Below are 27,354 nucleotides of genomic sequence, written 5' to 3'. Positions count from 1 at the left end.
AATGATTCCATATTATAAATTTCACCTGAGTTACATCATATCGGTTATCCTGTATTTTGATGCACGTAGGTCCAAATTCATTGCCGTCAAAAATGGATGATAAAATTCTCAAAATTATTGAGCAAGTTCTTGTCTTCTTGATATTATTATTCTTGTACATATAACGTTAACTGAGAATAATTCCATCCATAAATACTTCGAGAATATTTTATTATTCTTGATCAATAAATTCTGTTCAGTATAATGGGGACTCGAAATAACACTTATTTTATTTTTCTACTAGGTTTGAACCCGCGGTACACTGCGGGACAAATTGTAATTATGTTTTAAAAATTTAGATACTAATTAAGTAGAAATTGTATGTATAAGAATGTAAAAATATATATATTTAGACATATATATATGTAGCTTGACTAAGGAGCTAAAATGGTATAGTAATATATTTTTAAAAAGATTTTAAAGTATGTAGAGTTTAATATATAAACGTTACTTCTTTTTATTATAATATGTATAAATTATGTAATATATTGTTGTAGTTTTGTAATTATAAATTAGTAGTGTGATATGGAATTTTAATTTATTTATTCCGTTAGTCTCGCAATGGATATAAAAATTTTAAACCCGCAAAAACCGTCTTATAAAATCTGAGTAAATAATATGCATGTATCTGCCTCGGTTGAGTTCGCAAGACACACATACATTTTACTTAATCGGTTTTTTTTTTCTAAATTTGGTTTTGCAGTATGTCTTGCGAAATATATATTTAAAGTAATCAATACATATATTCTAAAAAGAGCGGAATTTTTTTTATAAAACTTTATGCTTTATAAAACCCATATTTCTAAATCTATTTTCCAAATTGATTATTTTAGACTCGTACTCACATCCACCCGTAAGCTTTGGTTATACTAATAGGCTTAAAAAGTGAATTTAACAATCCTATGCAACATTTGTTCTTAAAAAAGGGTAATAATAATATATCCCAACAAAATGTTTTTCAATTTTCATTACATCCCCAATTTTTTAAATAACGAAAGCAAAGTTTCTAAAATAATAATGTTCATCTGCCATTGATATTACAGGTAAAGTTTAATTTTTGTATTCAAATCATTACCAAATTTGTTCTAGTATGATATAGGAAGCGATATTGACCCACGTATATAACCATTTAATTTAATGTGCAGCCCATTAAGATTACATTCTTTTAGAATTCTAATTTCGCTGAAATTCATTTTCCTTTCAATTTCACTCGTTCACTCCACCGATGGCTAATTCGATGTCTTTAATTAACCTCCAACCGTCGCTGTGGAAACTCGCGATCTATTTGTCTTTCACTGCCATCTATAAACTTTGGCTTAATTGATGACAACCAGCGATGTATTAAAAGAGTTGGCTATGCTCCGTATATCTGGAAGAGAGTCCTTCGTAGGTCTTGATTTTAGAGACTAAACATATCACCATCTCACCAGCAGCATTTTCACATGCATCATTCTGCTCCGCAAAGGAGCCCCACAAAGTACATGGTAACAGGTAGCCTTTCATTACTTTAAGATGTCTTTAAAACTAAATGATAAAATAATAACTTACATGAGTTTTGAATAGTGGTATTTAACTTACAATTCATCTCGTAGTTGGAAGTCAATCTTGGCGTATTATTGACGTCGATTGTTTCTATCTAACTAACATTGACAACTTGTCCCACAATGTCTACACGGTAGAGTTTTGAATAAGTTAATAAACGATTATTAAAAAAAGCAAATAAGATGTATAAGAAGATTCTTTACCGATTAACATGTTTGCATTATGTAAGAACCCCAGTCAAAACATCTTTGAAAGTAGTAAGAGTTAGGTGGGGGTCATCAGACAGAGGATCGATCTTCGTTACAATGGTTTGAGTCAAGAAACCCATTTTGTTAACATGAGCAACTGGTCTAAATTGATGCCAGTCAAAAGTTTTGAACGCTTCTCCATTCTCCTGGATCCATATGCCTTTGAAAAGGAATAATACAATCCTTCTTGATAGAATTATATATATTTGTTCCCTACGAAAGTATGAAGTTATTAGCGAGGTTAGTTACGATATCAAATCATACGTTTGTTGTTGGATAAATTAGATTGTAGCTTACTTGTTTATCAGCGAGGATCACGTCAAGTCTCACCAAACCTGGTTGTGTTGTGTATGTTTTCCAGGTGTGCAGGATTCGGAACTTGCACTCGCCACGACGTCTTTTACGGCTTGACATCATTAAGAAAAGTAACTGCTTGCGCCATTGATCTTGAAAGAATGAAGATGGTGTTTGGTTGAGTAATGAGGTATAATATTAGTCTATTTATAATATATTAGCTAAACCTAGAGTATCAAATGGCTTGTATGGTGCAAATCTTGGATGGCAATTATTTATCGAATATTTTGAAGATTTGATCATAAGAATACAATTATGATTGCTAATAGTTGAAGCTTTTTTGGTAATAATCGTGAAAGATGCTTTTATTTAGGGATGAGTTTTGAGTAAATATGGTTATTAGTTATGATTTTGCAATTTATATTTATGCTGTTTTAAAAACTATTATGCGATATTAGTGACGTTTTAAGAAGTAGTTTTTTGGTATGTATGTTAGCTATTGGTAGCTAACTTTATGGCATTTAATTTGCAAATTACGTGATATTAGGAAAATTACAATCTAATTTTTAGGTGATTTGATTGTTATGTTTCGCAGGAGCCCAATACGGATCAAAAACAGAGTCCAATAAATAATTAAAGGGCCAACAAACGATTGAAGCATAAAACAGAGTCCAATAAACTGAGATCCGATACAACTGGGTCGAGTTTAGTAAAAACACGCGGACCTTAATTGGATCTGCGATTATATTTTATTATTTTTATTTAGACCAAATTACTCTGGCTAATTTTAATTAAGGCTCTCCTTAATACTTAATTCAGTGGCAATTTTAGTAAATAGGCTAGACATTTTGGACATTTTTTTATTTGTACTTCTCTTTTAATTATAAGATGTACAAAATAATAAAATAAAATTTTCTCTGTGTATTTATTGGATTTAAAAACGGTAAAAGCGGAACGTGAGGGCAGATCTAATAACACAGCAGCACATGAAATTGAGATTAAACAATCAACATAACGATTGAATATTATGCTTTATAATCTTACGGTAAGATTCGCATTTTGTTGCAAGTCAGAGCCGAGGAAATGGTGCAACGTGATGACATTCTAAAATCCACTATTCTGATGGTTCCCTACAATTCCGACGAATAATTTATAATCGTAATATTTTGTGAATACGCCTATTCTTTTTTTTCATCAACTTCGAATAATGTCATTTGGATAAGGACGAAAGAAGCATGAAGTAAGAATTCGTCTTCATCTCTCACATCACCACCCAAATACTAAACAAATAAATTATATTATTGATCATATTATTGGTTGTTTTGTTTTCATTCCCTTGTTTATATTGTTCTAATAAATACCAAGTTTGAGCATCCAAAGTTTCATATAAGACCCAATTAATATATAATTATTATGTGAACTGATACAAAATATATATATTCGTTTCGGAAACTAGTATCTCATATAACCATACAAATTTTGTCTTTTCTGAATTTGATCTATAAGTTTTTAATCATAATATGTTTACTTTTAGTTAATATATAATTTCAATAATAAAAATATATTTTCAAATATATTATCAGTACTGTCTGTACTTTTAAAATTTTTTATATTTATAAATCGAAAAATATCAACGATAGTTCGTATATCGTTGCATTACTTCACAGTTGACACTACATTACCACACCCAAATATGAGATACTAAGATTAATTACATCCTCTATCTCCATGACTACATTACTAGCTGGTCTAATTGGTTACATTAAAGATTTTACATTATTGTATATTTTGTATAGAAGAAGCATGAGAATTGTTATTATTAACTTGGTCAGCGTCTGAAAGTGTGTATTGTTATAATTGGCTTTATATTGACGTACGTATACACTTAATTAGTTTTTTAAGCAGTACTTAATCATAGATATAATAAAATGGGATAGTCAGACACTGAGGACAGACAGATCTAGCAAGGCCTAACGATGATGATAAGCCATCTAATAAGTAATACTACTAGTTAATTAAATTTCGTTTTCAGTAACCAAACCAGAATATTCAAGTCCACACGTAATACATAATAATAATACTATTGTATCCTTGAACTCTTCAAACTTCTACATCATATGATGTTCACAAGTTGCTAATATATAGAATATTAAAAAGAAAAAAACTCTGGACTCGTTTGTTTTTCTTTGTAAAGAGAAAAGACTTTTAACACTTTTTAAGTCTTTAGGATGTGTAATGAGGATGTAATTCGGTACAAACGCAACAACCACGTTTTTAGTCATCTGTTTAATTAGAGTATTTGTTTTGTTCCACTTTCAAAAGTATAGTTGCGTACAAATTTGTCCATTATACCATATATAGTGTAACTGAGGTAAAACAATCAATTTACTCGCATTTTGAAAAGAAAAAAAATTAAAATAAAATTTGATATTGCTTAAAGGAATTAATTACACGAACTATTATATATTCTTCTTTTACCGTTTATCTTAAAAACTACTTCTTGAGATGCTGAAAAAACTAGTTGAAGTGCTTCTGAATTTCTGATATCATTTTAAATTGCCCACTCAGCGTAAGATATCATATATACATATGCTCTAGAACAATGGAGGATTAAGTTAAAGTATAGTATTGTTTTTTTTTTTTTTAACGAATATATTCACGAAAACAAAAATAATTCGCATCAATCTCTATGTTTTTTTGGTTAATAAGAATATTGGACAGTGAAAAAGTCACACTTTAATTTTTCCATATTATATGGATACTCCATCGACTAGTCTCGTCTTGAGATGTGCGAGTGGCGCAGATATACACGTGTCAGATGCTAAGACGTTTAGTTTATCCGACGTGGACGAGAATACCGATGTGTCAAGTGGATTCCAGCTGGCATCTACTTTGATAAAGAGTTGGATATGACTTGTAAAGTAATCCAACAATTTCCTTTTTTTAAAAACAACTTATAAATTAAGATTACCTTAATAACAACATGTTGTCCCTATAGCATTTATTTAGCTTACTTTGTTTGTAAGATGTCGCAATAAATCCATTTTTGTGAAGTAAAAAATCTTATCTCATTCTTACGTGTTTAGCGATAACTCCACTTATAGATAGATAACTCAGTTGTTTACCAAACTTAGATAATTTACTACTAGCTAATCATTTTCATTAAGGGTATATATTCGGGGAGCCAAAAGAAGTATATTTCTATTTCCTTTTATAGTATAAATTTTAAATGAATTGTTTATGTATAGCCGCATAGGTCGTGTATTAGGAGAAGTGTATATATTACACAGGCTGTCGTCTGAGCTTTATATACCTTTTGTTCTTCGAATGATGGAAAATAAACAGCTGGCCGTATCGCAACAAGACACTGTCATCGTTGTTGGTGTACGCAAAGGATAATACACATTTTTGTGTTTCCATTCTGTATTATCATTCGCATTTGGTCACTATCCTAAAAACTCGTAGATACTTGTAAAGCACATATAGAACACATTTTATATACATTTATTTTATTTTCCTATAAATATTGATATGCCATTAAAACCCCTATTTAATTTATCCAGAATAGCTCATTATTCATATGAATTTTCAAAACTTAAAGGACCTACCAAAAACTTCCAATATCTCTATTATTTCCCTTTATATAACACATAAAATAAAAAGAATAAAAAACGCATTTAAAATCCTATTAATCGCAGTTTTTTTTTTTAATCTTCATACACACATTTGCTAATCACAGTCAAAACAATTTAATTATTTTTTTAATTAAGTAAAACAGTTAAACAAATTCAAAATAAAAACTGCCATGTGGTATCTTCTTCTTCTCTGTTTCTTTCTCTCTCTCTTCCTTTAAGAACGCGGTTGCAGACTTTGATCAGACTTCGCGTTCCCGCCGCCCATATCTTTCTCTCTCACACGTTTCTTTTTTGTCTCTCTCCCTAATTCATCGGCGTAGCTCTGTGACCCGATCAACATTGCAAATTTCTCAACTTTAAACCTTTTCAAAACCCAAATCACAAGATTTCTTCAAAAGACTCTGTTTTTTTCTTTCTTTCTTTCTTCAATGGCGTTATCGAAAAATAATAACAGCAACAACAACAACAATAAGAAGAATGTTTCGTACATCTCAGTCCCTTCTCAGATCATAAACTCATTATCTTCATCCTCTTTACAATCCCTTCTTGTTTCTCCCAAGAAATCATCATCATCAAGAAGCAGCAACACCAACAGATTCAGCTTCTTCTCTTACAGAAACCCTAGGATCTGGTTCTTTACTCTCTTTCTCTTCTCACTCTTTGGTATGTTGAAACTCGGATTCAACGTTGACCCAATCTCTCTCCCTTTCTCACGTTACCCTTGTTCCACTAATCAACAACCATTAAGCTTCGACGGTGAGCAACGAGCTGATGAATCTCATCTGGGTTTGGTTCCAAAATCGAATTCGTCTTCTGGGTATTCGAATTCGAGTGAGATTACTCAACCAGACGGTGGAAAGAACAAGACTTTGTTAACGGAGGAAGGTGATTTCTGGAAACAACCTGATGGGTTAGGGTTTAAGCCGTGTTTGGGATTTACAAGTCAGTATAGAAAAGATAGCAATTCGATTTTGAAGAACAGATGGAAGTATCTTCTTGTTGTTGTCTCTGGTGGGATGAATCAGCAAAGGAATCAGATTGTTGATGCTGTTGTCATCGCTAGGATCCTTGGTGCTTCTCTTGTTGTTCCTGTTTTGCAGGTCAATGTCATCTGGGGAGACGAAAGGTATAATACTTTAATAAAAAACTCATTACTTCTGAAACAAGAGGTTATGATAATGTGAAGTTGTTTGTTGATCTAATTGTCTTGTTTTGTTTGTTGCAATGTTAGTGAATTTGCGGATATATTCGATTTGGAGCATTTCAAGAATGTGTTAGCTGATGATGTCCATATAGTTTCGTCTTTACCTTCTACTCATGTAATGACGAGACCTGTGGAAGAGAAGAGAACTCCACTTCACGCTTCTCCTCAATGGATCCGTGCTCATTACCTCAAGCGAGTAAGATCTCTTACAAAAACAATCTCTAATTGGATTTGTATGTGTTTGTTTGACTATATTGAGCTAATAATAGTGTTTCTTTCCTCTGTTTCAACAGATTAACAGAGAAAGAGTTCTACTTCTCCGTGGTCTCGATTCAAGACTCTCCAAGGACCTTCCTTCTGATCTACAGAAACTACGATGCAAGGTAGCTTTCCAAGCGCTGAGATTTTCTCCGAGGATTCTTGAACTCGGTAACAAACTAGCTTCAAGGATGCGTAACCAAGGACAGTATCTCTCACTTCATCTAAGAATGGAGAAAGATGTTTGGGTTAGAACTGGTTGTCTCCCTGGTTTAACTCCCGAGTACGATGAAATAGTCAACAGCGAAAGAGAACGTCATCCTGAGCTTCTTACTGGTAGATCAAACATGACTTATCACCAGAGAAAACTCGCTGGTCTATGCCCTTTAACTGCTCTAGAAGTCACAAGGTATGATACTAACCAAAATCCACAAAATCTTTTTGCTTATGGTTAGACAATTCTGTATTTAACAGTGTTATTGCGATTCCACAGGCTGCTTAAAGCATTAGAAGCTCCAAAGGATGCGAGAATCTATTGGGCAGGAGGAGAACCTCTAGGAGGGAAAGAGGTTTTGGAGCCATTAACTAAAGAGTTCCCTCAGTTTTACAACAAGCATGATCTTGCATTACCAGGGGAGCTTGAACCATTCGCCAAGAAAGCTTCGGTTATGGCTGCAATCGACTACATTGTCTGCGAGAACAGTGATGTTTTCATACCGTCTCATGGTGGGAACATGGGACACGCGTTACAAGGGCAACGAGCTTACGCTGGTCACAAGAAATACATCACACCAAATAAGAGACAGATGCTTCCTTATTTCATGAACTCGTCGCTTCCAGAATCGGATTTTAACAGGATTGTGAAAGATCTTCATCGAGAATCGTTAGGACAGCCGGAGTTGAGAATGAGCAAAGCTGGTAAAGATGTTACAAAACATCCTGTTCCAGAGTGTATGTGCTCAGACAGACAACAACAACAACAACGGTAATCCAATGCTTTAAGCCTTACAGGGGGGTTGGTCATTGTCACATTGTTGGTGGCTTGGAAGATTCAGATGACAACCGATTTTTTTCCCGATCACCGGAACTTTAGTGAGGAAGATGATTCATAGTGGTGGTTCGTTCGATATTCTTTTAGTTCGGTCATTTTTTTTTTCAAATCTTTGGGAGTAAATAACTGTTACATGTTTTTTTTTACGGTATACGTGGGAAGTAGAATAGTGAGAGGCTTATAAGATATGATTCTTTGATTCGATTTATTTTGGCTGTAATTATATATTACAGAGTTGTATACGGTTCTTGCTTGTTCTATATAAATAAAGCAACAGTTTATCATATTTGCTTATCTTTTTTTTTTTGTTGATTAATTCAGCTAACCATATAGGTTTACACTTTACATCTTCACAAAACTACAACTAGAGCTACAAAACTGCAAACATATTGAATGGGTCGAAAGGTGATTACACAATAGCGCTTAAGGGGCTTTTTGTTTTGTGTTAGGCTTGATGATTAAACGACGACGTTTAATTAGGGTTTCTTTTTGATACAGAACGGCGTCGTTTGGTTTGTCTTCTCTAAGCTCATAGATTGAAGTCAAAATAGTCTTGTTCGGGTTTTGAGAGACAGAGAGGTTTAAGCTTCTGGTTCTGTATCGTTCGTGTCTGATCACAATCTTCGCATCTCAGAAGGGTTGGATTTGGCTTTTGCGTACTGTTGAGAATCAGCTTTTCCAGGTACGGTTTCTTTTTCTGGTTTTTTTGTTTTTGATTAGAGGAACTCAAATTAAGAACCTTTAATCGTTTTTTCTGGTTGAATTAGTCTGAAATTTTGTTAGCTTTGAATTGAAATAGATGCCTCGAAGACCAATAGGAAGACGATTGGCAAAGCATCAGCCTTTAGCATTTTCACCGTTTATGCGGTTACTTGCTTTTGCTTCATCGTCTAGACGTGATTTGCCTCATCCTGAAGACTGTCAATGTTCTGAAGATATCTCTTTTGGTGAGTAAACTATTATAGTTGAGACCTTTCTGTTCACAACCATTGTATAATTGTAGTGATGTTATATCTATCATTCTAATTTTGTAGATGAAAAGGAAAAGGTCCCTAAGTTACCTAGAAAAGAGAAAGACGAACAATGTTCGGACTCGTCTGATGAAGAAGACTCTCAGGTAAGAGGGGTTAATTTGTTCTTCTGTTGGTTTTGTAGATGAGAAAGATATTTAATTTATCAATGTTTGTTGATCTTTGAAGGGAGATGTGCAAGCAGACTTTGAGTTCTTTGATCCAAAACCTACAGACTTTCATGGTGTTAAGACCCTATTACAGAACTATCTCGATGACAAGGAGTGGGATTTGAGCAGTTTTGTTGATTTGATATTGGAACAAACAACTGTAGGAACTGTTGTGAAAGTTGCAGATGATGAGGACGAGTCAGTATTTGCTGTTGTCACTGCTCTTAACTTGGCAAGATATAAGGCAAGTCACTTGAATGTTCGCTCTGTATTACATGGAGATTGTTGATTTGGTTTTTAGGCTTTGTTGGAGTGAGTCTCTAATCTTGAAATGTTTTTGTTTGGATTTTGTTCAGGACAATAAGTGCTTTAGAGAGGTAAAAGAATTCCTTCGTAAAGTGTGTTCTGAAAAGAATATAACGAAGGATCTAGAAATGCTCTTGGAGAAAAAAGCACAAGATGTTGGTTTATTGGTTTCTCAAAGAGTAATGAATCTTCCCCCACAACTTCTTCCTCCTCTTTATGATGGGTTGTTCGATGAAGTCTCTTGGGCCACTGAAGATGAGGTTTCCGTCTTTTTCATATTAACTCTTAGTGTAACTCCTTATGAGCAATACAAATTTTAACAGTTTTGAAGTTGTTCCTGTTTATATAGCCTACAGGAGAGCTTCGTAGATCATTCCGCTTTAAGTCATATCTTCTAATCACCAAGATTTACAAGGTAATTTTGTGTTTCTTTTAAGACTTTGGTTTGTCTGGCTATCTTGTTTGAATTAGTGATGTACTCATGTGATATGTCTTCTTGGTTATATAGCTGAAGAATCCTCAGCAGAGAAAACCTCGCCGTGGTGAAGAAGACATTGAAGAAACAGTATTTCTTAAGCCTGAAGATGAACTTTTCCTCGAGGTAACTTATTCGTGACATATGATTTTACTCGATTTGTTGTGTGTAGTAAAGGAAAATTAGTTATTCTCTAAACATTTTGTTGAAAAAATTGCATTTTGCAGCTTAGCTCTTGGTCCTTCACTTTCCCCATGTGCTCACAGCTCGTTACTTCTCAAGAAGTAAGTTTTATCTCTCCGGGCTTATTTATACACATAGTTTTGATTTTAATTGTTTCTGTCTTGTGATTTTTTTTTGGTTTTACCGGCGATTCTTACAGATGAAGAATTATCAGCTGATGGGTTTAGTGATGGCCGTGGAAGCAAACAAGATTCCTAAATTCAGACAGATGTTGAACTCTCTCATTGATTAACAATGATGAACATCTTCTTCTTCCTCTACCTCTTCTTCGTTAAAGATTCAGTTGTATCGATTCCCGCCAGTTTTGATTTGGTTAACATTGTACTGTGGGTATCTCCTGCAAAAACTGTGAGGCTCTGTTTTGTTGGGAAACAATGTCTTGTAAAACATTCTCAAAAACATTATTTCTGAATTCTGATAATTCATTTTTAAAACCTCCAAATCAAACTATTACACGTAGCACCATTGTGAAAGTAGCAAGTATATTATTCGTAACGCATAAATTACAAAACATAAAGAAAGGCATCACAAATGAACGTTGTTGTTGGGAGGTGGCTCCACCCAAAGGCGGTGGCGAGACACTCGGTGTGTTGGAGGGGGATCAGAGCTTTTGAGATCACCGAGGGAGTAGTACGTGCCATATTGCTCAAATTCATCAATACACGATGGATATATTTTGTTCCTATGCTCCGTGGAGAGACCAGCTCTTACAAAAGAGGCAGGCAAACTTGTAAATATTGTCAAGCCACCAAGATCTTTCTTCTCTTGCCATTCGTTGCGTTTGGAATTTAGTTTAAACACGGTTGGGTTGCTGTTGTCGCTGTGTGTATAAATAACAAAGATGTCCCCTTGATGCTCCGTCAGAAAAACAGGGTTAAAGTAATCGAAAACATCAAAGGCGGGACATGGTTTCTTCAGTGGAAGAACATTCCATGTGGCTTCTTTAGACGGGTGGAAAACCCCAAGATAGCCGCAGGTACTGAGACAGTAGAACATGCCATCGGAGAAGACACATTTCCCCGAATTGCGAAAGGGTAACTGGTTCTCAAACGAGTGCGTAGTCCATACGGTTTCACCAGGCCGCCAAGTTTCGATCACAACAGTTGCGCGGAATTGGGTGTACGAGATCACCATACAGCTAGCTGATGTAGGAGCGGCTGAGAAGGCTAACCAACGGCAGTTGCGTGTGCGGGGTAGTAAGTAGAAGGAGGTCTCACGGGTAAACGGGTTATGAAGAAGTGGTGTCAGGTCTAGAGTCGAAAGCACCCAACAATCCTTTGAAAAAGCGGGGTTATGGAGACTCATACAATGTAACTTCTCCCTTTGAAACGGGAATCGGAGCTCACATGTTGGAAACCGTAATGGGCGAGGGATAGCGTCCCCCTTAATATGCATTGAGTATCGTGAATTAAAAAGCAGAGGAGAAGGAAGAAGCTGAAACTTGCGAACAGAGACAGCTGCTTCGCACCATGCCTTGCAGACAACGGAAGCTTGTATGTTGTCTTTTAATCCAAGGCCGGACAGTATCTTCCGCAGGATATCTAAGGGTATTAGATCCCCCCCACAATCCTCCTCCTATATCACACTTGTTCTTCTTTTTCGATCCATCCTTAGTTTTTTTTGCATCAGTGCATCTGAGGATTAGAAGAAAGAAGAATCTGGTGTAAGTTAAAGAAAAACTAGAGTGGATCTAATGTTACCAACAAACCCTAACTAAGAGTGTGTTGGTATAGTGAAAGCTACCAACTCTAGGTATGTTCACGTAAGCAGCATATATATATATGAACACGAACATATATAAACCCTAATAAAAAATTTTTTTGAATCTAATGTTAAAAAAATAAACCCTAATATTGATTGGAACAAAAGAGAAAAAAAAACACCGCGATTGGAGCTTTCTTCTTCTTCTTTTTGTACCGGACACTGGAACTGCAACTGCTTCAACTATGGGCTTCACTGTGACCAAAGACGGCGGAGTTGCTGCCGTGTATGTTCGACGGCGCGGCCTCATATTTTCTGTTTCGATGAGGACTAAAAAAAAGTGTAATGTGTTTTGTCCCTTTGTGTATGACATGCAAAAAATTAATGGAGTTCTTATAAATGGGCCTGAGCCCAGAAAAACGAGTAATTGTTATGGTCCATAATGTTAATTTATTTATACAAGTACCCCTGAACTCTCTGATAATGTTCGAATTGACCATAAAACATAATATCTAATTAATTTAATCTTCATTTCCTGTAAAAAGTGAAAGAGCCACCGTGACTCGATTATCTGAAGCCAAAAATCAAAATCTCTTCATTTCATATGATGAAGAAGTGTCTCTCCATCTCCTTCAACGCGTAGAAGAAAGGTTTCAGACGACTGAACGTGTTTAGTTTCGTAAGATGTGGCGAAGATCTGTTGTCTCTCGTATCTCGTCTAGGATCTCTGTTTCTTCTTCTTCGTTACCGACAAACCCTAGACTGATTCCTTGGTCTCGCGAGTTGTGTATCGTTAATAGCTTCACCGAGCCTCCGCTTCCGTCAGAGTCAACTGCTAAGTTAGGGATCACTGGGGTTAGATCCGATGCGAATCGAGTTTTTGCCTCAGGTACTGTCGCCGCCGCAGCTACCACCGGTGAGATTTCGTCTAGAGTTGCGGCTGTGGCTGGTTTAGGGCATCACTACGCTCGTTGTTATTGGGAGCTTTCTAAAGCTCGACTTAGGTATATGTGTTTTACTTTCTCGTTTCTCATGGGTATTTTGTAAAAATTGGAAATTTCCATTTTTTTTTGGATTCAAAATCCTCATTTTTGTTTGATTGATGTTTGTAGTATGCTCGTGGTTGCGACTTCTGGTACTGGTTATATTCTTGGTACGGGAAATGCTGCAATTAGCTTCCCGGGGCTTTGTTACACATGTGCTGGAACTATGATGATTGCTGCATCTGCTAATTCCTTGAATCAGGTTATAATCTTGGGACAAAGCTGTTATTACAGTACTCAAGCCATTGAAATGTTGAAAATTTCGAGTCATTTTTGTGTTCATGTAGTTGACCTTGCTTGCTTGTTATCCATTTATTAGATTTTTGAGATAAGCAATGATGCGAAGATGAAGAGAACAATGTTACGGCCATTGCCTTCAGGACGTATTAGTGTTCCACACGCTGTTGCATGGGCTACTATTGCTGGTGCTTCTGGTGCTTGTTTGTTGGCTAGCAAGGTGAATGTTTGTTTCTTATGTTTTAATAACTCCAAGTTAGAGAGATTATGAATCTAATCTTTTGCTTCCACGACAAGGTTATTGCAGACTAATATGTTGGCTGCTGGACTTGCATCTGCCAATCTTGTCCTTTATGCATTTGTTTATACTCCGTTGAAGCAACTTCACCCTATCAATACATGGGTTGGGGCTGTTGTTGGTGCCATACCACCATTGCTTGGGTAAATTGTTTTTCCTTTCCTCTTTATTTCACTTAGTTCATGTTTGCTTTTTCCTGAGTTTATTTAGTGTTTATGAGAGAGTTTTAGTAAATTTATTTAAGCAGTTTCTGTTTTGTAAGGCTTTTATAGCTTTTCTTCAAAATGGAATCATAGTTCGCCATATTTATGCTTAGTTATCTTTGAATTTTTTTCAGGTGGGCTGCAGCTTCTGGTCAGATTTCATACAATTCGATGATTCTTCCAGCTGCTCTTTACTTTTGGCAGATCCCTCATTTTATGGCCCTTGCGCATCTCTGCCGCAATGATTATGCAGCTGGAGGGTAAGACCATATGGTTTCATATAATATTAGAATGTCTCCTCCCATGTAATGATGATCTTTGAAGGTCTGTTGAATGATCTCAGTGTCCTAGATAGTGCTAGATAATAGAAAGTGTAAAGCGTCACAACAGTCTACTTTCTGGTGGCTAGATAATAAGTTTCTTCGGCTTAGAAATTAACATTCACAAAACATAGCAACCAAGAGCCAAGTTTTGATTTTGTGTCATATTGCTTTGTTTTCAGTTACAAGATGCTGTCACTCTTTGATCCGTCAGGGAAGAGAATAGCAGCAGTGGCTCTTAGGAACTGCTTTTACATGGTCCCTCTCGGTTTCATTGCCTATGACTGTGAGTCTTGTGGATTCATCTTTCTTTAGTTCAAAGGCTGCACTACTACTACTGTCTCTGATTTATTAGTGTTCCTTCAATTTTTGTGACAGGGGGATTAACTTCAAGTTGGTTTTGCCTCGAATCAACACTTCTCACAATAGCAATAGCTGCAACAGCATTTTCATTCTACCGAGACCGGACAATGCATAAAGCAAGGAAGATGTTCCATGCGAGTCTTCTCTTCCTACCTGTTTTCATGTCTGGTCTTCTTCTACACAGAGTCTCTAATGATAATCAGCAACAACAACTCGTAGCAGAAGAAGAAGCCGGTTTATCAAAAGAAGTAAAAGCTCCTAGACGAAAGAAACGTGTGGCTCAACCTCCAGTGGCTTATGCTTCTGCTGCACCGTTCCCTTTCCTCCCAGCTCCTTCCTTCTATTCTCCATAATAAAACCATTGAGCAAGCTCTTGCAAATTTTTTTGGAGACAGAAGTCAAGAACATTCTGATTTTTGTTTTTCAGTTTACATCTTTGTGGTTATTAATAAGGAAGTGGAGAACGCATACAAATTTTACGTTTTTTTGCTCCACATACATTAATTGTATTTTTCCAAAGTTATGTTTCATATGAAACAATATACACTCTCTGGTTAAACGAGACTCTTGTTATGTGTTAGGTAAACGAGTATGAACGAATTTGGTTTAGGTAAATTATATCAGATAACCGATGTTGGTAGAGTTAAACGAGTAAACCGGGTTGGTTAAAGGTCTCGACGGCTGAAAAAATCAGGAGCCATCGGGATTCTCAGGAAATTGAGCTGCGGCGAAGATGGCGATGAGGTTGAAAACAATGGCGACTTTGCCGAAACTGATTCAAAGTATGAGAAAAGAAGTTCCGAAGCATTCGAATCCTGTGTTGCCGTCTCTACGACGAGCTTTCTCTCTCTATGATCAGATCAATCTGATTGACAATGTTCCTGAAGACCAGCTTCGCTTCCAAGAGTAATCATTTTCAAATTCTCATGTTTCATGTGTCATTATATTTCCTGTATATAAAAAAAAAACTCGTTGTTGTTTGTTCATCGTTGATTTTGGATTTTACCCACCCATTTCTGGGTTTTGGGATTGAATGGTTATGATTAGGGTTCATTGGATTCTCTTTACTTACTTAATTAAATTGCAGGTTTAATGAAACGAGTTTCACGGTGAATGGGGTCAAATACGAAGGAAGCTTACTCTGTGTTGGGAATTTGTTAATGTCATGGAGCCCTCGTAAATTCTCTGAGATCACCACTGATAGGTATAACACTGCCCTCTTGTCTAATTAGGGAACTGTTTCGTTAGCTATGTAGATACATACGTACTTGAGTGTTATTATGAGTCATTTTTCTCAGTCCTAGATTCTAACCATTGTTCTGTGACCACCTCATATCGATAGCCGACTTAGTTTGAAATTGTTGGAGTGAAAGTTTTGTGCTTTTAACAAAAGATTGCCATCAGAGGATTTTTAAAGCTTTGTGGTCTTTTTATGTGTTTGATCAAACTATAGGTTTATTATGTTCGATTAGCGTTCTTTGCTGTCATTGGTTTTGTGCTCTATTTATGAAGTTTATGAATAGTGGCTAAACGTTTGTACATTTGTATTTACATGGATGCAGCTTGTCTATCTTCCAGACAGTTCGACCCATTCCAGGTATTCATAGATTCAATTACAGCCTTTCTCTATCTTGAAAACAAATTTGTTTCATTACTTGCGAAATCTAGTTGTTGAACTAACGACTCTTAGATATGAACATTGGTGAACCAACTATTGCATATTAGCATTAATCTCAGGTCTTGATATACACTGTCTAAACTAAATCATCAACTGTTTTCTGACTCTGTGTTTAACTAACCCTCCAGAGCTCTTAATTATTGGTTGTGGAAGAGACATTCACCCGGTAACTCCCGAGGTCCGTCAGTTTGTGAAATCCATTGGCATGAAACTAGAAACAGTTGATTCTGTAAGCTTCTTAATCCTTTACAAGCTTCTCTATCCCCAAGCTTATAGCTCATAGTTTCTTATGCACTGATATCGGTACATTTAATTCAGAGAAATGCTGCATCAACTTACAACATTCTGAATGAAGAAGGAAGAGTCGTTGCTGCGGCATTGCTTCCATATGGAGTTACATCCTAAACAACACTAACCATTCTGTAGCTCCAAACTGTAAATGATTGTGTTCAGACTTTCCTCGGAATCTCTTCTTAAAAATAAACCGAACTTCATCAGAGTTTTTTTCTTGCGTTTGAGCTTTATATAGACAAACGTTGTAACATCGGCCAGACTTTTTCTCGTATTCACATCTTTTCAAAGAGATATATCAAAATTTTCTCCTCAGGTTATTATATTATAGCATTGTTATTGTTTGGTTACAGAGAAATCGTTACGGTTAGTATTTGTTTTTATTTTTAACAAAATCGTTACGGTTAGTCGTCAATTTCGTATCTCGCGGGCTAAGTAAAAGTAAGTAGAAGAAGAAAAGACTCTTTTACTGTGTTTACGACGACGACGACGAGCTTTTCTTAAAACCCTAAAATCTCTCTCTCTCTCTCTCTCTTCGGATCCAATTCGAAAACATGGCGTCTCTGGTTCAACCATCGCCTACTTTTCCGGCGCTACATCTCCGCCGTTCTTCTCTGATTCGTCCCCCTTCTTCTTCTTCTTCTTCGGTTCGATTTCCTCTTGTAAGTCTCTTCTTGATTCCTCTCACTCTTCCGACTCTATCTGATATCAGTAGCCTTTTTTACAGTCTTCGCTTGTATCTGATGAATCTTCTTCTTCTTCGATTGTTTAATGTTGAATAACAGAAGTGTAACGCGGCGGATCCGTACAAGTTCGACGGCGGAAACTCCTCCGGTTTCCATCTGCTTACAGGCGACACCGTTCCCGCAAGTTTTTCGAGGACTCGTTTGGAAGATTCGATTTACAAGAACACCACTCGCCTCCGTATCTTTTCCGGCACTGCTAATCCTGCCTTAGCTCAGGTTTCTTTCTTAATTTAAGTTGCAAGAATAAGGAACAAACTGATTAGTAGCTTTTGACTGGAGATTTGTTCAATTGCTTCCTAAACGATTAGGAAGAAACTGATTTGTGTGATTTTGTCGTTTGTTCATTGGATGTTTTATGATGATACAGGAGATTTCTTGCTATTTGGGTCTGGATCTTGGGAAAATCAAGATTAAACGTTTTGCTGATGGTGAGATCTATGTTCAGCTGGAAGAGAGTGTAAGGGGATGCGATGTGTTCCTTGTACAGCCTACATGCCCACCTGCTAATGAAAACCTTATGGAATTGCTTGTTATGATTGATGCTTGTCGGAGAGCATCTGCCAAAACTATCACCGCTGTGATTCCTTACTTTGGTTATGCTCGAGCTGATAGAAAGGCAAGTCCCTTCTTTAAAATCTGTCTTGGAATGGTGGTATCTTCTTTTATAATGTTACATCTTGGTTTACACGCATACTGATTCGTTTCCAAAAGTAATCAATTGTCAGCTTAAAGTCAGATCTATAGGTAGTTAGTATTCAGATGTAATCAAATTGGTAGCTTACTTCTCTTGATGTAGCTGATTTAGTGATTTGTGTTCGTCAATTGTCTCATTCCTGTGGCTCCATTTAGTTTCTCGTTGATGGCTAACTCTTTCAATCTACAAATTTTTGCAGACTCAAGGACGTGAATCTATTGCAGCTAAGCTTGTGGCAAATTTGATAACACAGTCTGGTGCAGACCGTGTCCTTGCTTGTGATCTTCACTCAGGACAGTCTATGGGCTACTTTGACATTCCAGTTGATCATGTTTATGGCCAGGTAAGGTTTCTATCTTAATGGATTCCTCAAAGCATTGAGTTCCTTTTGTGACTATTGATTTTCTTATGGTAACTTCTTTTTGTACTTAATATTCATGAACAGCCTGTGATACTTGATTACCTAGCAAGTAAGGGCATATCCTCTGATGATTTGGTGGTAGTTTCACCTGACGTTGGTGGTGTCGCAAGGGCTCGTGCTTTTGCCAAGAAGTTATCTGATGCACCTTTAGCAATAGTTGATAAAAGACGTCATGGGCACAATGTTGCAGAGGTAACAACCCATTTGCAAATACATTTCAACCAAGACTGGAAATTCCAGTCTGGAATTGACATTTGACAATCCATTTCATTATGTAGGTGATGAACTTAATTGGGGATGTTAAAGGAAAAGTAGCTATAATGGTGGACGACATGATTGACACAGCAGGTGAGTTATAAGTCCTTATCTAACTGCATATAAACCTGTAAACACTCTCTGTTATCTTTAGATACTTATGTTTGAACATATTAGGAACCATAAGCAAAGGTGCGGCTCTGTTACACCAAGAAGGAGCAAGAGAAGTATACGCCTGTACCACTCATGCTGTTTTTAGGTAAGTCCATGAAAGATCTTCTAAGTGCTGGAAGTATTTACATAGAAAGAATCTTATATATCCATTTGTTTTCTATATTCGGAAACAGCCCTCCTGCAATCAGCAGACTATCGAGCGGACTGTTTCAAGAGGTGATCATAACCAACACGATTCCATTGTCAGAGAAAAACTATTTTCCTCAGCTTACAGTTCTCTCAGTAGCAAACCTTTTGGGGGAGACCATATGGCGTGTTCACGATGATTGCTCCGTAAGTAAACAAATACAATTCTTCGAAAGCAGGTTGTGTTTTAAGAGAAAAATTGGGTCTAACGAACTATTTTGGATTTCTCAGGGAGCCATTGAGCCATTTTCGACACTGGGGATTGATTGAGTAATGCAACAGCGGTAAAGAATCGACTTATAGACTCTCACAGTAGTATGAATTTTCTGATAATGTACAAATTCTTTTGTGTTGTAAATGTTAGACGTGAGTGTGATTGTTAAGAACAGAACACTTTTGTAGAGAAGAGAGTAATGAAACCAGCTTTCGAACTTTTAAGAATACAGTTTTTTGTGTCTTTTTGTATCCAATCATTTAGAAAATAGCTAACAATTCAAGATGAATAATTTTCTTTAAATATCAAATATGTTTAATTTGCAAGCCTAAAAACGTGGTCTAAAAGCGATATACAGAGAGAGGTAAGATCAAGCAACGGCGGCCAAGACACCAACAAGTGGAGCAGCGGTGACCGGTGCAGGTTCAGCTTCCAGATAATCAGTCCTATCATCTCCGTAAACATCGTTATCGTTGGGTCCTCCTACGACTGCTCCGACTAAAACATTAGGGTTTGGTGCAGGATTGTGAAACCATGCATCGAACCCTTGAATGCACGCCACAGGTGTTTGGTCCTTGGTGATCGATATAATTGAGGCTGCTCTATGATGAGGTCTTTGGGGATAATTGGTCCCAAATCCAACCATGTAGCTCATATTCTTAGGGTTCGACCCAAGTATGTAATCTACCTATATGATATTTTCATTGAAATAAGATATTAGTAAATAATAGAAGAATAAATCATCATTCCATTCATTGACAATTAAATAGGTAATTATTATATGAAAAAGTCTTGATATCATTTCAAGAAAATGTCTTATGGTTGGTACTATATTAGGTTGAACTACCTGAGAACGAGCGAGGTTGAGAAGATCAGAAGCTTCAAGAGCGCCATTGGGACAATGGATGGAGGCTTTTGCGTCTTCAAGATATTTAGAATAGGCAGAGAGGACGAAGGAAGCGGCAGCCGTGTATTGGAGGTTGTTCCACGGCAAGAACCAGAGCAAACCACCCGGGGTTTTCTTAACGTTATTGGAACCTTTTTGAGCACAGTTGCAGATAAACTGTTCCGCCATACTCTTGAACTCTGCGATCTTTCCATTGCTCTCTACTTTAGCTTCAAATGCAAGCTGCTTTTGCACAACTTTGTGTTATGATTGTTTCTTGTTACATAAGTTACTGATGTGTTTTCTTTAGTGAATAATCATAGCCTACCTTGGCGACCAAGACTTGTGCTCCCACAAACTTATCGTCCCACGCGAAAACAGTCCTTGGACCTCCACTACCAGATGCTTGTGTTAGATAATCGAGATAAGTCTGGTCGTTGGTGGCACGATGGAGCCAAGCTGCAGCCCACAACAACTCATCTTCGTATCCACTGCTCGCGTAGAAGCCACCCGCGTTAGAAATGGAGTTTTGGTAAACGCCAGGGTGAGCCTTAGCGAATTCAAATAAATCTTTTGCATGACCAATGAGTATATTGGCATAGACTTCATCACATGGTGCAAAGGCTACAGAAGCGGCAGCCATTGCTGCAGCTGTCTCACCTGCTAGGTCAGCGCCTGGATGTTGAGCATCAATACGAAATGAAGGACGCGGAGTGGTCATATCCTCGGGTCTCATCCAGCACCCGTGGTCAGAGTTTCCCTCACCCACTTGTCCGTAAAGAACATCAGGCTCGGGATGGGCTTTGATGAGATAGTCAGTCGCCCATTTGAGAGCCGCAAGGACGTTTTCGTACTCCTGATGAACCTTAAGCTGCGATGCCATCTCTATACTGCTCCAAGCTAGCATTGTTGTTGTGAACGCCAACGGAAATCCAAACTTCATGTTGTCTCCGGCATCATAATACCCTCCGGTGAGATCAACCTATGTTTTTCACAATTAGCAAAATGTCATACTGGCTTAAATCTAACAAATATACATTACAAAAAAAAATGAAAATATTTGGGGCAAAGCTTAGGATTTGGGTTCTAAATTACATGAACATCAGAACCGTCTCTAAGTGCAGAATCTCCTCTCCAAGTAACTCTTTGGTTCGGAGGTAATTTTCCAGAGCGTTGAGCTTCGAAATACAAAAGACTCTTTGTGAGAGCTTCTCCATAATCTGTAGAGACAGCTCCTCGAGCCATCGACATTAAAAATAACACAATGCAAATACTTGTCCATAAGCATTGTGAAGATCCATTTTTCAATTGAGACATCGTTTGAAAAAAAAAAAAAATTAGACGATCTCAAGACCAGTTTGAAAGAACAATTGATTTTACTTTGTTTCTTCTGTTTGTCATATCTTTGTAGTCTATATGTGTTCAACTATTTATAGAGAATCTCTATAAGATGGAATCCATGGCTAATTAAGGATCATTCACATTCGTATCTTTACAAAATAGAACAATATAGTTAGCTAAACATTTGTAGCCTAAAAATTTTCATATTATTATTAGACATCTTTTCAAATATCATACCTAAAAGATATAGATAAGACCATAAGATATGTGTATTAAAGGAGAAAGTAGGAGAAAATTTTAGTTTACAAAAATAAGAAAAAATTGCCCTCCCGTTAAAAAAAAATTTCTAATTAAATAAAGTTGAAAATATTGTTTTTGAATAAATTATTTAATTATGAGATGATCTATGTTTATATAAAAGTGAGTATTCTCAAAATTTAGAATTAATAATTAACTGTATATTATCCTTAATCCTTTTTTTATTTTTTTGTAAAATTAATAATTAAAAATTAAAAAGAAGTAAATTATATTATAATTTCAAATTTTATGAAATATATATATAATCTCCTTATAAGTATTTTAAAAATTTTGTATTTTCTTAAAAAATCTATAATTTTTGATAATTATCTTTTCACCTTATTAATATTTTTTAAAACAAAATATTTTATTTTTGTTGTAATCATATTTCTCCTATTAAATATTAACTTTTACACATGTCAAAATCTGAGATTGATAACTTACAAATGTCAAAATCTTGTTAATGGCTAACTTTCAAATTTTATGAAATATATATATAATCTCCTTATAATTATTTTAAAAAACTTTGTATTTTCTTAAAAATTCTGTAATTTTTTATAATTATCTTTTCACATTATTGATATTTTTTAAAACAAAATATTTTATTTTTGTTGTAATCATATTTCTTTTATTAAATATTACACATGTCAAAATCTTTTACACATGTCGAAATCTGAGATTGATAACTTGACACATATCAAAATCTTGTTAATGACTAACTTTCAAAATCCAATTTTATATAATAAGATAAGAATTTGAAGTTTAAAATAAAAAATTCTTATCCATGTATAAAATGTACTTTTCGGTATAAGAGGTACAATATATTTTGTATAAGATGTACATCATATGTATTGGTTTTTCATCAGTTTTAAACATTTGTTGATTAATTGAATGATGGTAGCTATATAGTTGTTACAATATTATAAAAGTTAGATATCTTTGAATTTTTCCCTTTTTTAATTTTTGTTAGAAGGCGATCAACAGAGAGTTTAACAACTTCCATGAGAACCAAACTAAACACTTATAACCAGACCTTAACTGAACCGAAATCACTAGTTTCGAAAGTTTCATTACATCAAGTTATTATTTATTTTTGACAATACATCAAGTTATTATAACATATCAAAATTTGTTTTTCTACCCTTAGACCTAAAACGTTAGTTGCTAGAGCGTCTTAGGAAAATGAAGTTCAAAGACAGTCAGTCATACATTATTAGGTAGAAACAAATAGAGATATAACTAAGGTCATGCGATGGCAGCCAAAACACCAACCAAAGGAGCAACCGTGACTGTATCAGGCTCACCGTGCTGAGGATCAGACCGGTTATCTCCATAACCATCGTTCTCGTCCGGTCCACCTACAATTGCTCCAACCAAAACATTAGGATTCGGTTTGGGATTGTTGAACCAAGTTCCATACCCTCCTTTGCATGTCACCGGTCTATGATCCATCTTGATTGACACTATGGAGGCTCCTCTATGGTGTGGTCTTCTAGGATAATTGGTGCCGTATCCGACCATGTAGCTCATCTTCTTGGGGTTTGACCCAAGTATGTAGTCAACCTGTTACATGGACCATGTAAAAATATTATTTTTATCTTGACGTACGTATGAAACTTTTAATTAATCCTCACGTAAAAATTCTAATATCTACGAAGACATTGTTCTCTCTTGTTGGCTGTGGCCATTACGAACATCTATAAGTGCACACTGTCTCTTTTTTGTATATTTTGTTAAATTAAGTTTTGAGGATTCTCAAAACTTGATTTAATTAGTCTTAAAACTTGATTTAATTTGAAAAAGAAGTAAAACGAATGCCTGTCTAACCTGGGCCCGAGCGAGGTTACGAAGCTCAGAAGCTTGAAGGACGCCACGGGGGCATCGGACCGATGTATGTGCAGCGTCAAGGTATTTTGCATAAGTGGCTAAGACGAGAGAAGCGGCGGTTGTGTATTGGAGGTTATCCCATGGCAAGAACCAGAGCAAACCTCCTCGAGTCTTCTTAATGTTGTTGGAACCCTTTTGAGCGCAATTGCAGATAAATTGCTCCGCCATACTCTTGTACTCAGCCATCTTCCCTACGTTCTTCACTTTGCCTTCCAAAACAAGCTAACATTTGCACACAAAAAAAAGTTAGTCAAGTGTCGTGCAAGTAATAAGGGCATGGTCAATTTTAGGGAATTCTCGTAACCTACCTTGGCTGCCAAGACTTGTGCTCCCAAGAACTTATTGTCCCACGAAAAAATGGAGCTCACACCTCCGCTACTAGAAGCATGTATTAAATAATCGAGGTAGGTCTGTTCTCCAGTGGCCCGGTGAAGCCAAGCCGCAGCCCACAACAACTCGTCTTGATAGCCGCTGCTTGTGTAAAAGCCAGCCGCCTTAGGAATAGAGCTATGGTAGACCCCGGGGTAAGATTTAGCGAAATTGAACAGACTTTTTGCGTGAGAAATGAGTTTTTTGGCATAAACTGCATTAGACGAGGCAAAAGCCAATGAGGCTGCGGCCATCGCTGCTGCTGTCTCGCCAGCCAGATCAGCTCCTGGATGTTGAGCATCAATGCGGTATGAAGGACGTGGAGTGGTCATATCCTCGGGTCTCATCCAACACGCGTGGTCCGAGGCACCATCGCCCACTTGTCCGTACAGGACATTAGGCTGAGGATGTGCATTAATGAGATAGTCGGTGGCCCACTTGATAGCCGCGAGGGCGTTTTGGTGCTCCTTGCGGGCTTTAAGCTGCGATTCCATCTCTACACTGCTCCAAGCTAGCATGGTCGTCGTGAACGCCAAAGGAAATCCAAACTTCATATTGTCTCCGGCATCGTAATACCCTCCAGCGAGATTAACCTATTTTTATAGTTAGAAAATATATAATATAATTTTACTTCAAGAAATATTCATCACACAAAAGATAATGAGAAAAGAAAAAGGAAAAAGATTGGGTTATAAAATTACATGAGCATCAGCACCGTCTCTGAGTGCAGAATCTCCTCTCCAAGTAACTCTTTGTTTCGCTGGCAATTTTCCGGAGCGTTGAGCTTCGAAAAACAAAATACTCTTTGTGAGAGCGTCTGCATAATTTGCATTTTCAGAAACGTCTCCACGAGTAACCGATAAGAATAATAACAACACAATTCTAATGCCTTTGATTTTGGTGAAACATTCTGATGACACACTAGACATGGTTGCAAACGTTTTTTTTTTTGCATATATTCGATTGTATCCAATATATCATATTTATACTAAATAATATATATATATACACATATAGTATATACTAAAAGACATTTGATTTTTCACTATATATAGAATTATATATAGTCAATGAATGGTATATATGGAAAAAAATCCTAATCCTCTTTAGACTATATCCTACTATATTAATTGAGAAATACAAATATGAAACTTAATTAAAATTAATTATTTAATTAATTAAAATGTGTAAAAAATTACATTCAATTGCTATTAGAAAACTTAATTAAAATTAATATTAATTAATTAATTAAAAACGAAAATTGTGACACATAAAATAAAATAAATTGTAGAAAAAAAAAAGAACAACTATTAGAATCAAAACCAATTCGTCCTAAAAAAAATTAACAGTTAAGATTTTAAAAATCTAATCAAATAAAATCTATATAACCACAAATTTTATCAAAAAAACTTTTCCAGCCCAAGTTAAAATTTTTATCAAAAATCTAATCAAATAAAATATATAACAGTTTGCTTAGATTTTAAAAATTAATAAACTAAAAAATAAAAGATATAGATATAGTATCTTATCTATTTTAAAAAGTTATACTTTTATTTTAGCCACTGTTCTTTAGGAAATAAAACTAAGTTGAGATTTAAATATATTTAATACTTGAAGGTGCTTATTACAGAAAAAAGGAAATCACATAAAGAAAAATAATGAATGTTGTTTTCAAAGAAGTTTTTCAGAACCTTCAGTATCTATATTTAGTTGCTCTGTTTACATATTAGTTATATCTTTTTACTTACTTCACAATTATATCAAAAATTGCGTTTAATTGACAAAGGTTTAAACAATTTTATTTATTATGCAAATGTTTTATTGACAGATTTTTAATAAACATTTATAAAATACAAAAAAATAATAATATAAGCAAACCAAATTTTTAATCACAAACCATTAAATATAACATAATAATAAAATAAATTATTACAAATTTTCATCTAAAGAAAAATCAGTCTGCGGTTTTCCGCAGGTTAATACATAGTATAGTATGAAATTTAAACTAGGTCAAACACAACTTAACAAAAAAAAAAAAAATCGTAGGAACATAAAAAAAATTGATGAGGACAAATGTGTTTTTTTCTCCATAATCTAATAATAAATGACGGTACCAGAAAATGTCATGAGCCATGAGCGGAATTTTGGATTCTAAATAATGGAATGATATCACTTCTGGCGATCTCGATCAATGTATTATCTTCATGGAATAGGCAACATATATAAAAGTTTCAATGAATAACCAAAATTGCACAGGGGTACTACTTAAATATCGTTGTTTTCATTGTGTCACCGTCTGAATTTAAACTCGTATAATGCATGTTATTAAAACTGTATACTCTTGGGTCTTTAATTAATTATTGGCTTGGATGAATTAGAAGTTTAATTGCGCGAAGGTACATTTCCAATATTTTAAATACTAAAAAAAAAAAAATATATCCCAAATGTGTTCTGAATACTTTTAACACGAGAAAGATAGGCTGAAAAGTCAAAAATATATATGGAAGTGTTACAAGAGTGAACCTTCTCAGATGGATCAAATGAGCTCATCATGGTTTGTCCGACCACCAATATTTCGTATCATTGTTAACACAAACCGAGTATGGAATCCAACAAAGTAATCTAACCGGTATATTATCTGCTTGTGGTGACATACATTGCATAGTGGACGACGCAGCTTGATGAGAAAACTTTGGAGATTTCATAACGTTTAATATGAGATTTATTACAAGAATCTCGGTCCTCGGACCAATAATATGTCTTTGCTTTTGCGCTAACAAGATACTCTAGCAAAAAGTATCGATCCCATTCACATATACTATATAGTTTAAATAGTCTGACTTCATTACAAGTGCAATAATCACTATATCTGCTCAATTGAGTTCAGATCAAGATATTTCTCAGATATCAGAAATTTCTTTTCTCTTTTTTTGTTTGTTTTGTTTTTTAGTTATTCCCTTCTTCTACGACACGTAGTGCCGGATTCGTTGGCAGTTTTAACTTACTCCTAAATTCTTATGTCGATGTTTGCCTCTTAAGGGGTTTTGGAATAACATTTAGTAGTTGACCAAGAAAAACACAACTATTACTCTTTTGTTTTTGTTTTATTTGTTGGCTAAGTAAAAAAAAAAAACAATTATCTGATAGACGGACAAAACCCACTATTTGATAGACTAGAAGCACTTTGTTGGAGACAAAAAAAAGCAACTGTATTGGGTGGTGGATTAGATAATAGTTGGTAAGAAAAATTCTAAAGTGGTGAAGAAAAACAAACA

The 27,354-nt window shown here is 35.6% G+C and overlaps 8 protein-coding genes across 9 annotated transcripts; 5 read left to right on the top strand and 3 right to left on the bottom strand.

The window, feature by feature from the left end:
• Positions 1-5,651: 5,651 nt before the first annotated feature.
• LOC104784887 (O-fucosyltransferase 20) lies at positions 5,652-8,557 on the top strand. The gene is made up of 4 exons (XM_010509985.3): positions 5,652-6,884; positions 6,990-7,158; positions 7,256-7,629; positions 7,714-8,557. The coding sequence occupies exons 1-4, from the start codon at positions 6,187-6,189 to the stop codon at positions 8,207-8,209; spliced, it is 1,737 nt and encodes a 578-aa protein (XP_010508287.1). The 5' UTR covers positions 5,652-6,186; the 3' UTR covers positions 8,210-8,557.
• Positions 7,980-10,917, top strand: LOC104784886 (protein BCCIP homolog). The gene is made up of 10 exons (XM_010509984.3): positions 7,980-8,676; positions 8,770-8,953; positions 9,071-9,218; positions 9,306-9,388; positions 9,471-9,695; positions 9,808-10,017; positions 10,107-10,172; positions 10,266-10,358; positions 10,460-10,516; positions 10,615-10,917. The coding sequence occupies exons 3-10, from the start codon at positions 9,071-9,073 to the stop codon at positions 10,705-10,707; spliced, it is 975 nt and encodes a 324-aa protein (XP_010508286.1). The 5' UTR covers positions 7,980-8,676; positions 8,770-8,953; the 3' UTR covers positions 10,708-10,917.
• On the bottom strand, positions 10,884-12,486 carry LOC104788770 (F-box/kelch-repeat protein At3g18720-like). The gene is made up of 2 exons (XM_010514552.2): positions 12,393-12,486; positions 10,884-12,016 (listed from the first exon to the last, which is right to left on the bottom strand). Exons 1-2 carry the CDS (start codon positions 12,484-12,486, stop codon positions 11,001-11,003), a joined length of 1,110 nt encoding a protein of 369 aa, XP_010512854.2. The 3' UTR covers positions 10,884-11,000.
• Positions 12,487-12,661: 175 nt separating this feature from the next.
• LOC104784885 (protoheme IX farnesyltransferase, mitochondrial) lies at positions 12,662-15,199 on the top strand. Of its 2 annotated transcripts, none has more exons than XM_010509983.2 (7): positions 12,662-13,180; positions 13,289-13,421; positions 13,539-13,676; positions 13,764-13,897; positions 14,092-14,217; positions 14,460-14,563; positions 14,656-15,199. In XM_010509983.2, exons 1-7 carry the CDS (start codon positions 12,861-12,863, stop codon positions 14,991-14,993), a joined length of 1,293 nt encoding a protein of 430 aa, XP_010508285.2. In that variant the 5' UTR covers positions 12,662-12,860; the 3' UTR covers positions 14,994-15,199. The 2 variants fall into 2 exon arrangements, with proteins under 2 accessions (XP_010508285.2, XP_087369088.1); XM_087512962.1 differs by having other exon boundaries at positions 13,754-13,897.
• A 43-nt stretch (positions 15,200-15,242) lies between these two features.
• On the top strand, positions 15,243-16,929 carry LOC104784884 (uncharacterized). The gene is made up of 5 exons (XM_010509982.2): positions 15,243-15,546; positions 15,728-15,844; positions 16,203-16,237; positions 16,447-16,547; positions 16,637-16,929. Exons 1-5 carry the CDS (start codon positions 15,374-15,376, stop codon positions 16,721-16,723), a joined length of 513 nt encoding a protein of 170 aa, XP_010508284.1. The 5' UTR covers positions 15,243-15,373; the 3' UTR covers positions 16,724-16,929.
• LOC104784883 (ribose-phosphate pyrophosphokinase 5, chloroplastic) lies at positions 16,922-19,542 on the top strand. The gene is made up of 9 exons (XM_010509981.3): positions 16,922-17,271; positions 17,395-17,571; positions 17,723-17,971; positions 18,249-18,392; positions 18,495-18,662; positions 18,749-18,818; positions 18,903-18,984; positions 19,073-19,232; positions 19,317-19,542. The coding sequence occupies exons 1-9, from the start codon at positions 17,164-17,166 to the stop codon at positions 19,353-19,355; spliced, it is 1,197 nt and encodes a 398-aa protein (XP_010508283.1). The 5' UTR covers positions 16,922-17,163; the 3' UTR covers positions 19,356-19,542.
• Positions 19,497-21,770, bottom strand: LOC104788769 (endoglucanase 14). Its single transcript, XM_010514551.2, has 4 exons — positions 21,281-21,770; positions 20,514-21,167; positions 20,147-20,428; positions 19,497-19,987 (listed from the first exon to the last, which is right to left on the bottom strand). The coding sequence occupies exons 1-4, from the start codon at positions 21,500-21,502 to the stop codon at positions 19,670-19,672; spliced, it is 1,476 nt and encodes a 491-aa protein (XP_010512853.1). The 5' UTR covers positions 21,503-21,770; the 3' UTR covers positions 19,497-19,669.
• Positions 21,771-22,857: 1,087 nt separating this feature from the next.
• On the bottom strand, positions 22,858-25,111 carry LOC104784882 (endoglucanase 15-like). Its single transcript, XM_010509980.2, has 4 exons — positions 24,781-25,111; positions 24,019-24,672; positions 23,651-23,932; positions 22,858-23,386 (listed from the first exon to the last, which is right to left on the bottom strand). Exons 1-4 carry the CDS (start codon positions 25,006-25,008, stop codon positions 23,069-23,071), a joined length of 1,482 nt encoding a protein of 493 aa, XP_010508282.1. The 5' UTR covers positions 25,009-25,111; the 3' UTR covers positions 22,858-23,068.
• Positions 25,112-27,354: the final 2,243 nt, after the last annotated feature.

Source organism: Camelina sativa, chromosome 5, assembly GCF_030686135.1.
Source record: "Camelina sativa cultivar CO46 ecotype springtype chromosome 5, ASM3068613v1".
Taxonomy (NCBI): domain Eukaryota; kingdom Viridiplantae; phylum Streptophyta; class Magnoliopsida; order Brassicales; family Brassicaceae; genus Camelina; species Camelina sativa.
This window is presented reverse-complemented; position numbering and strand designations above follow the sequence as displayed.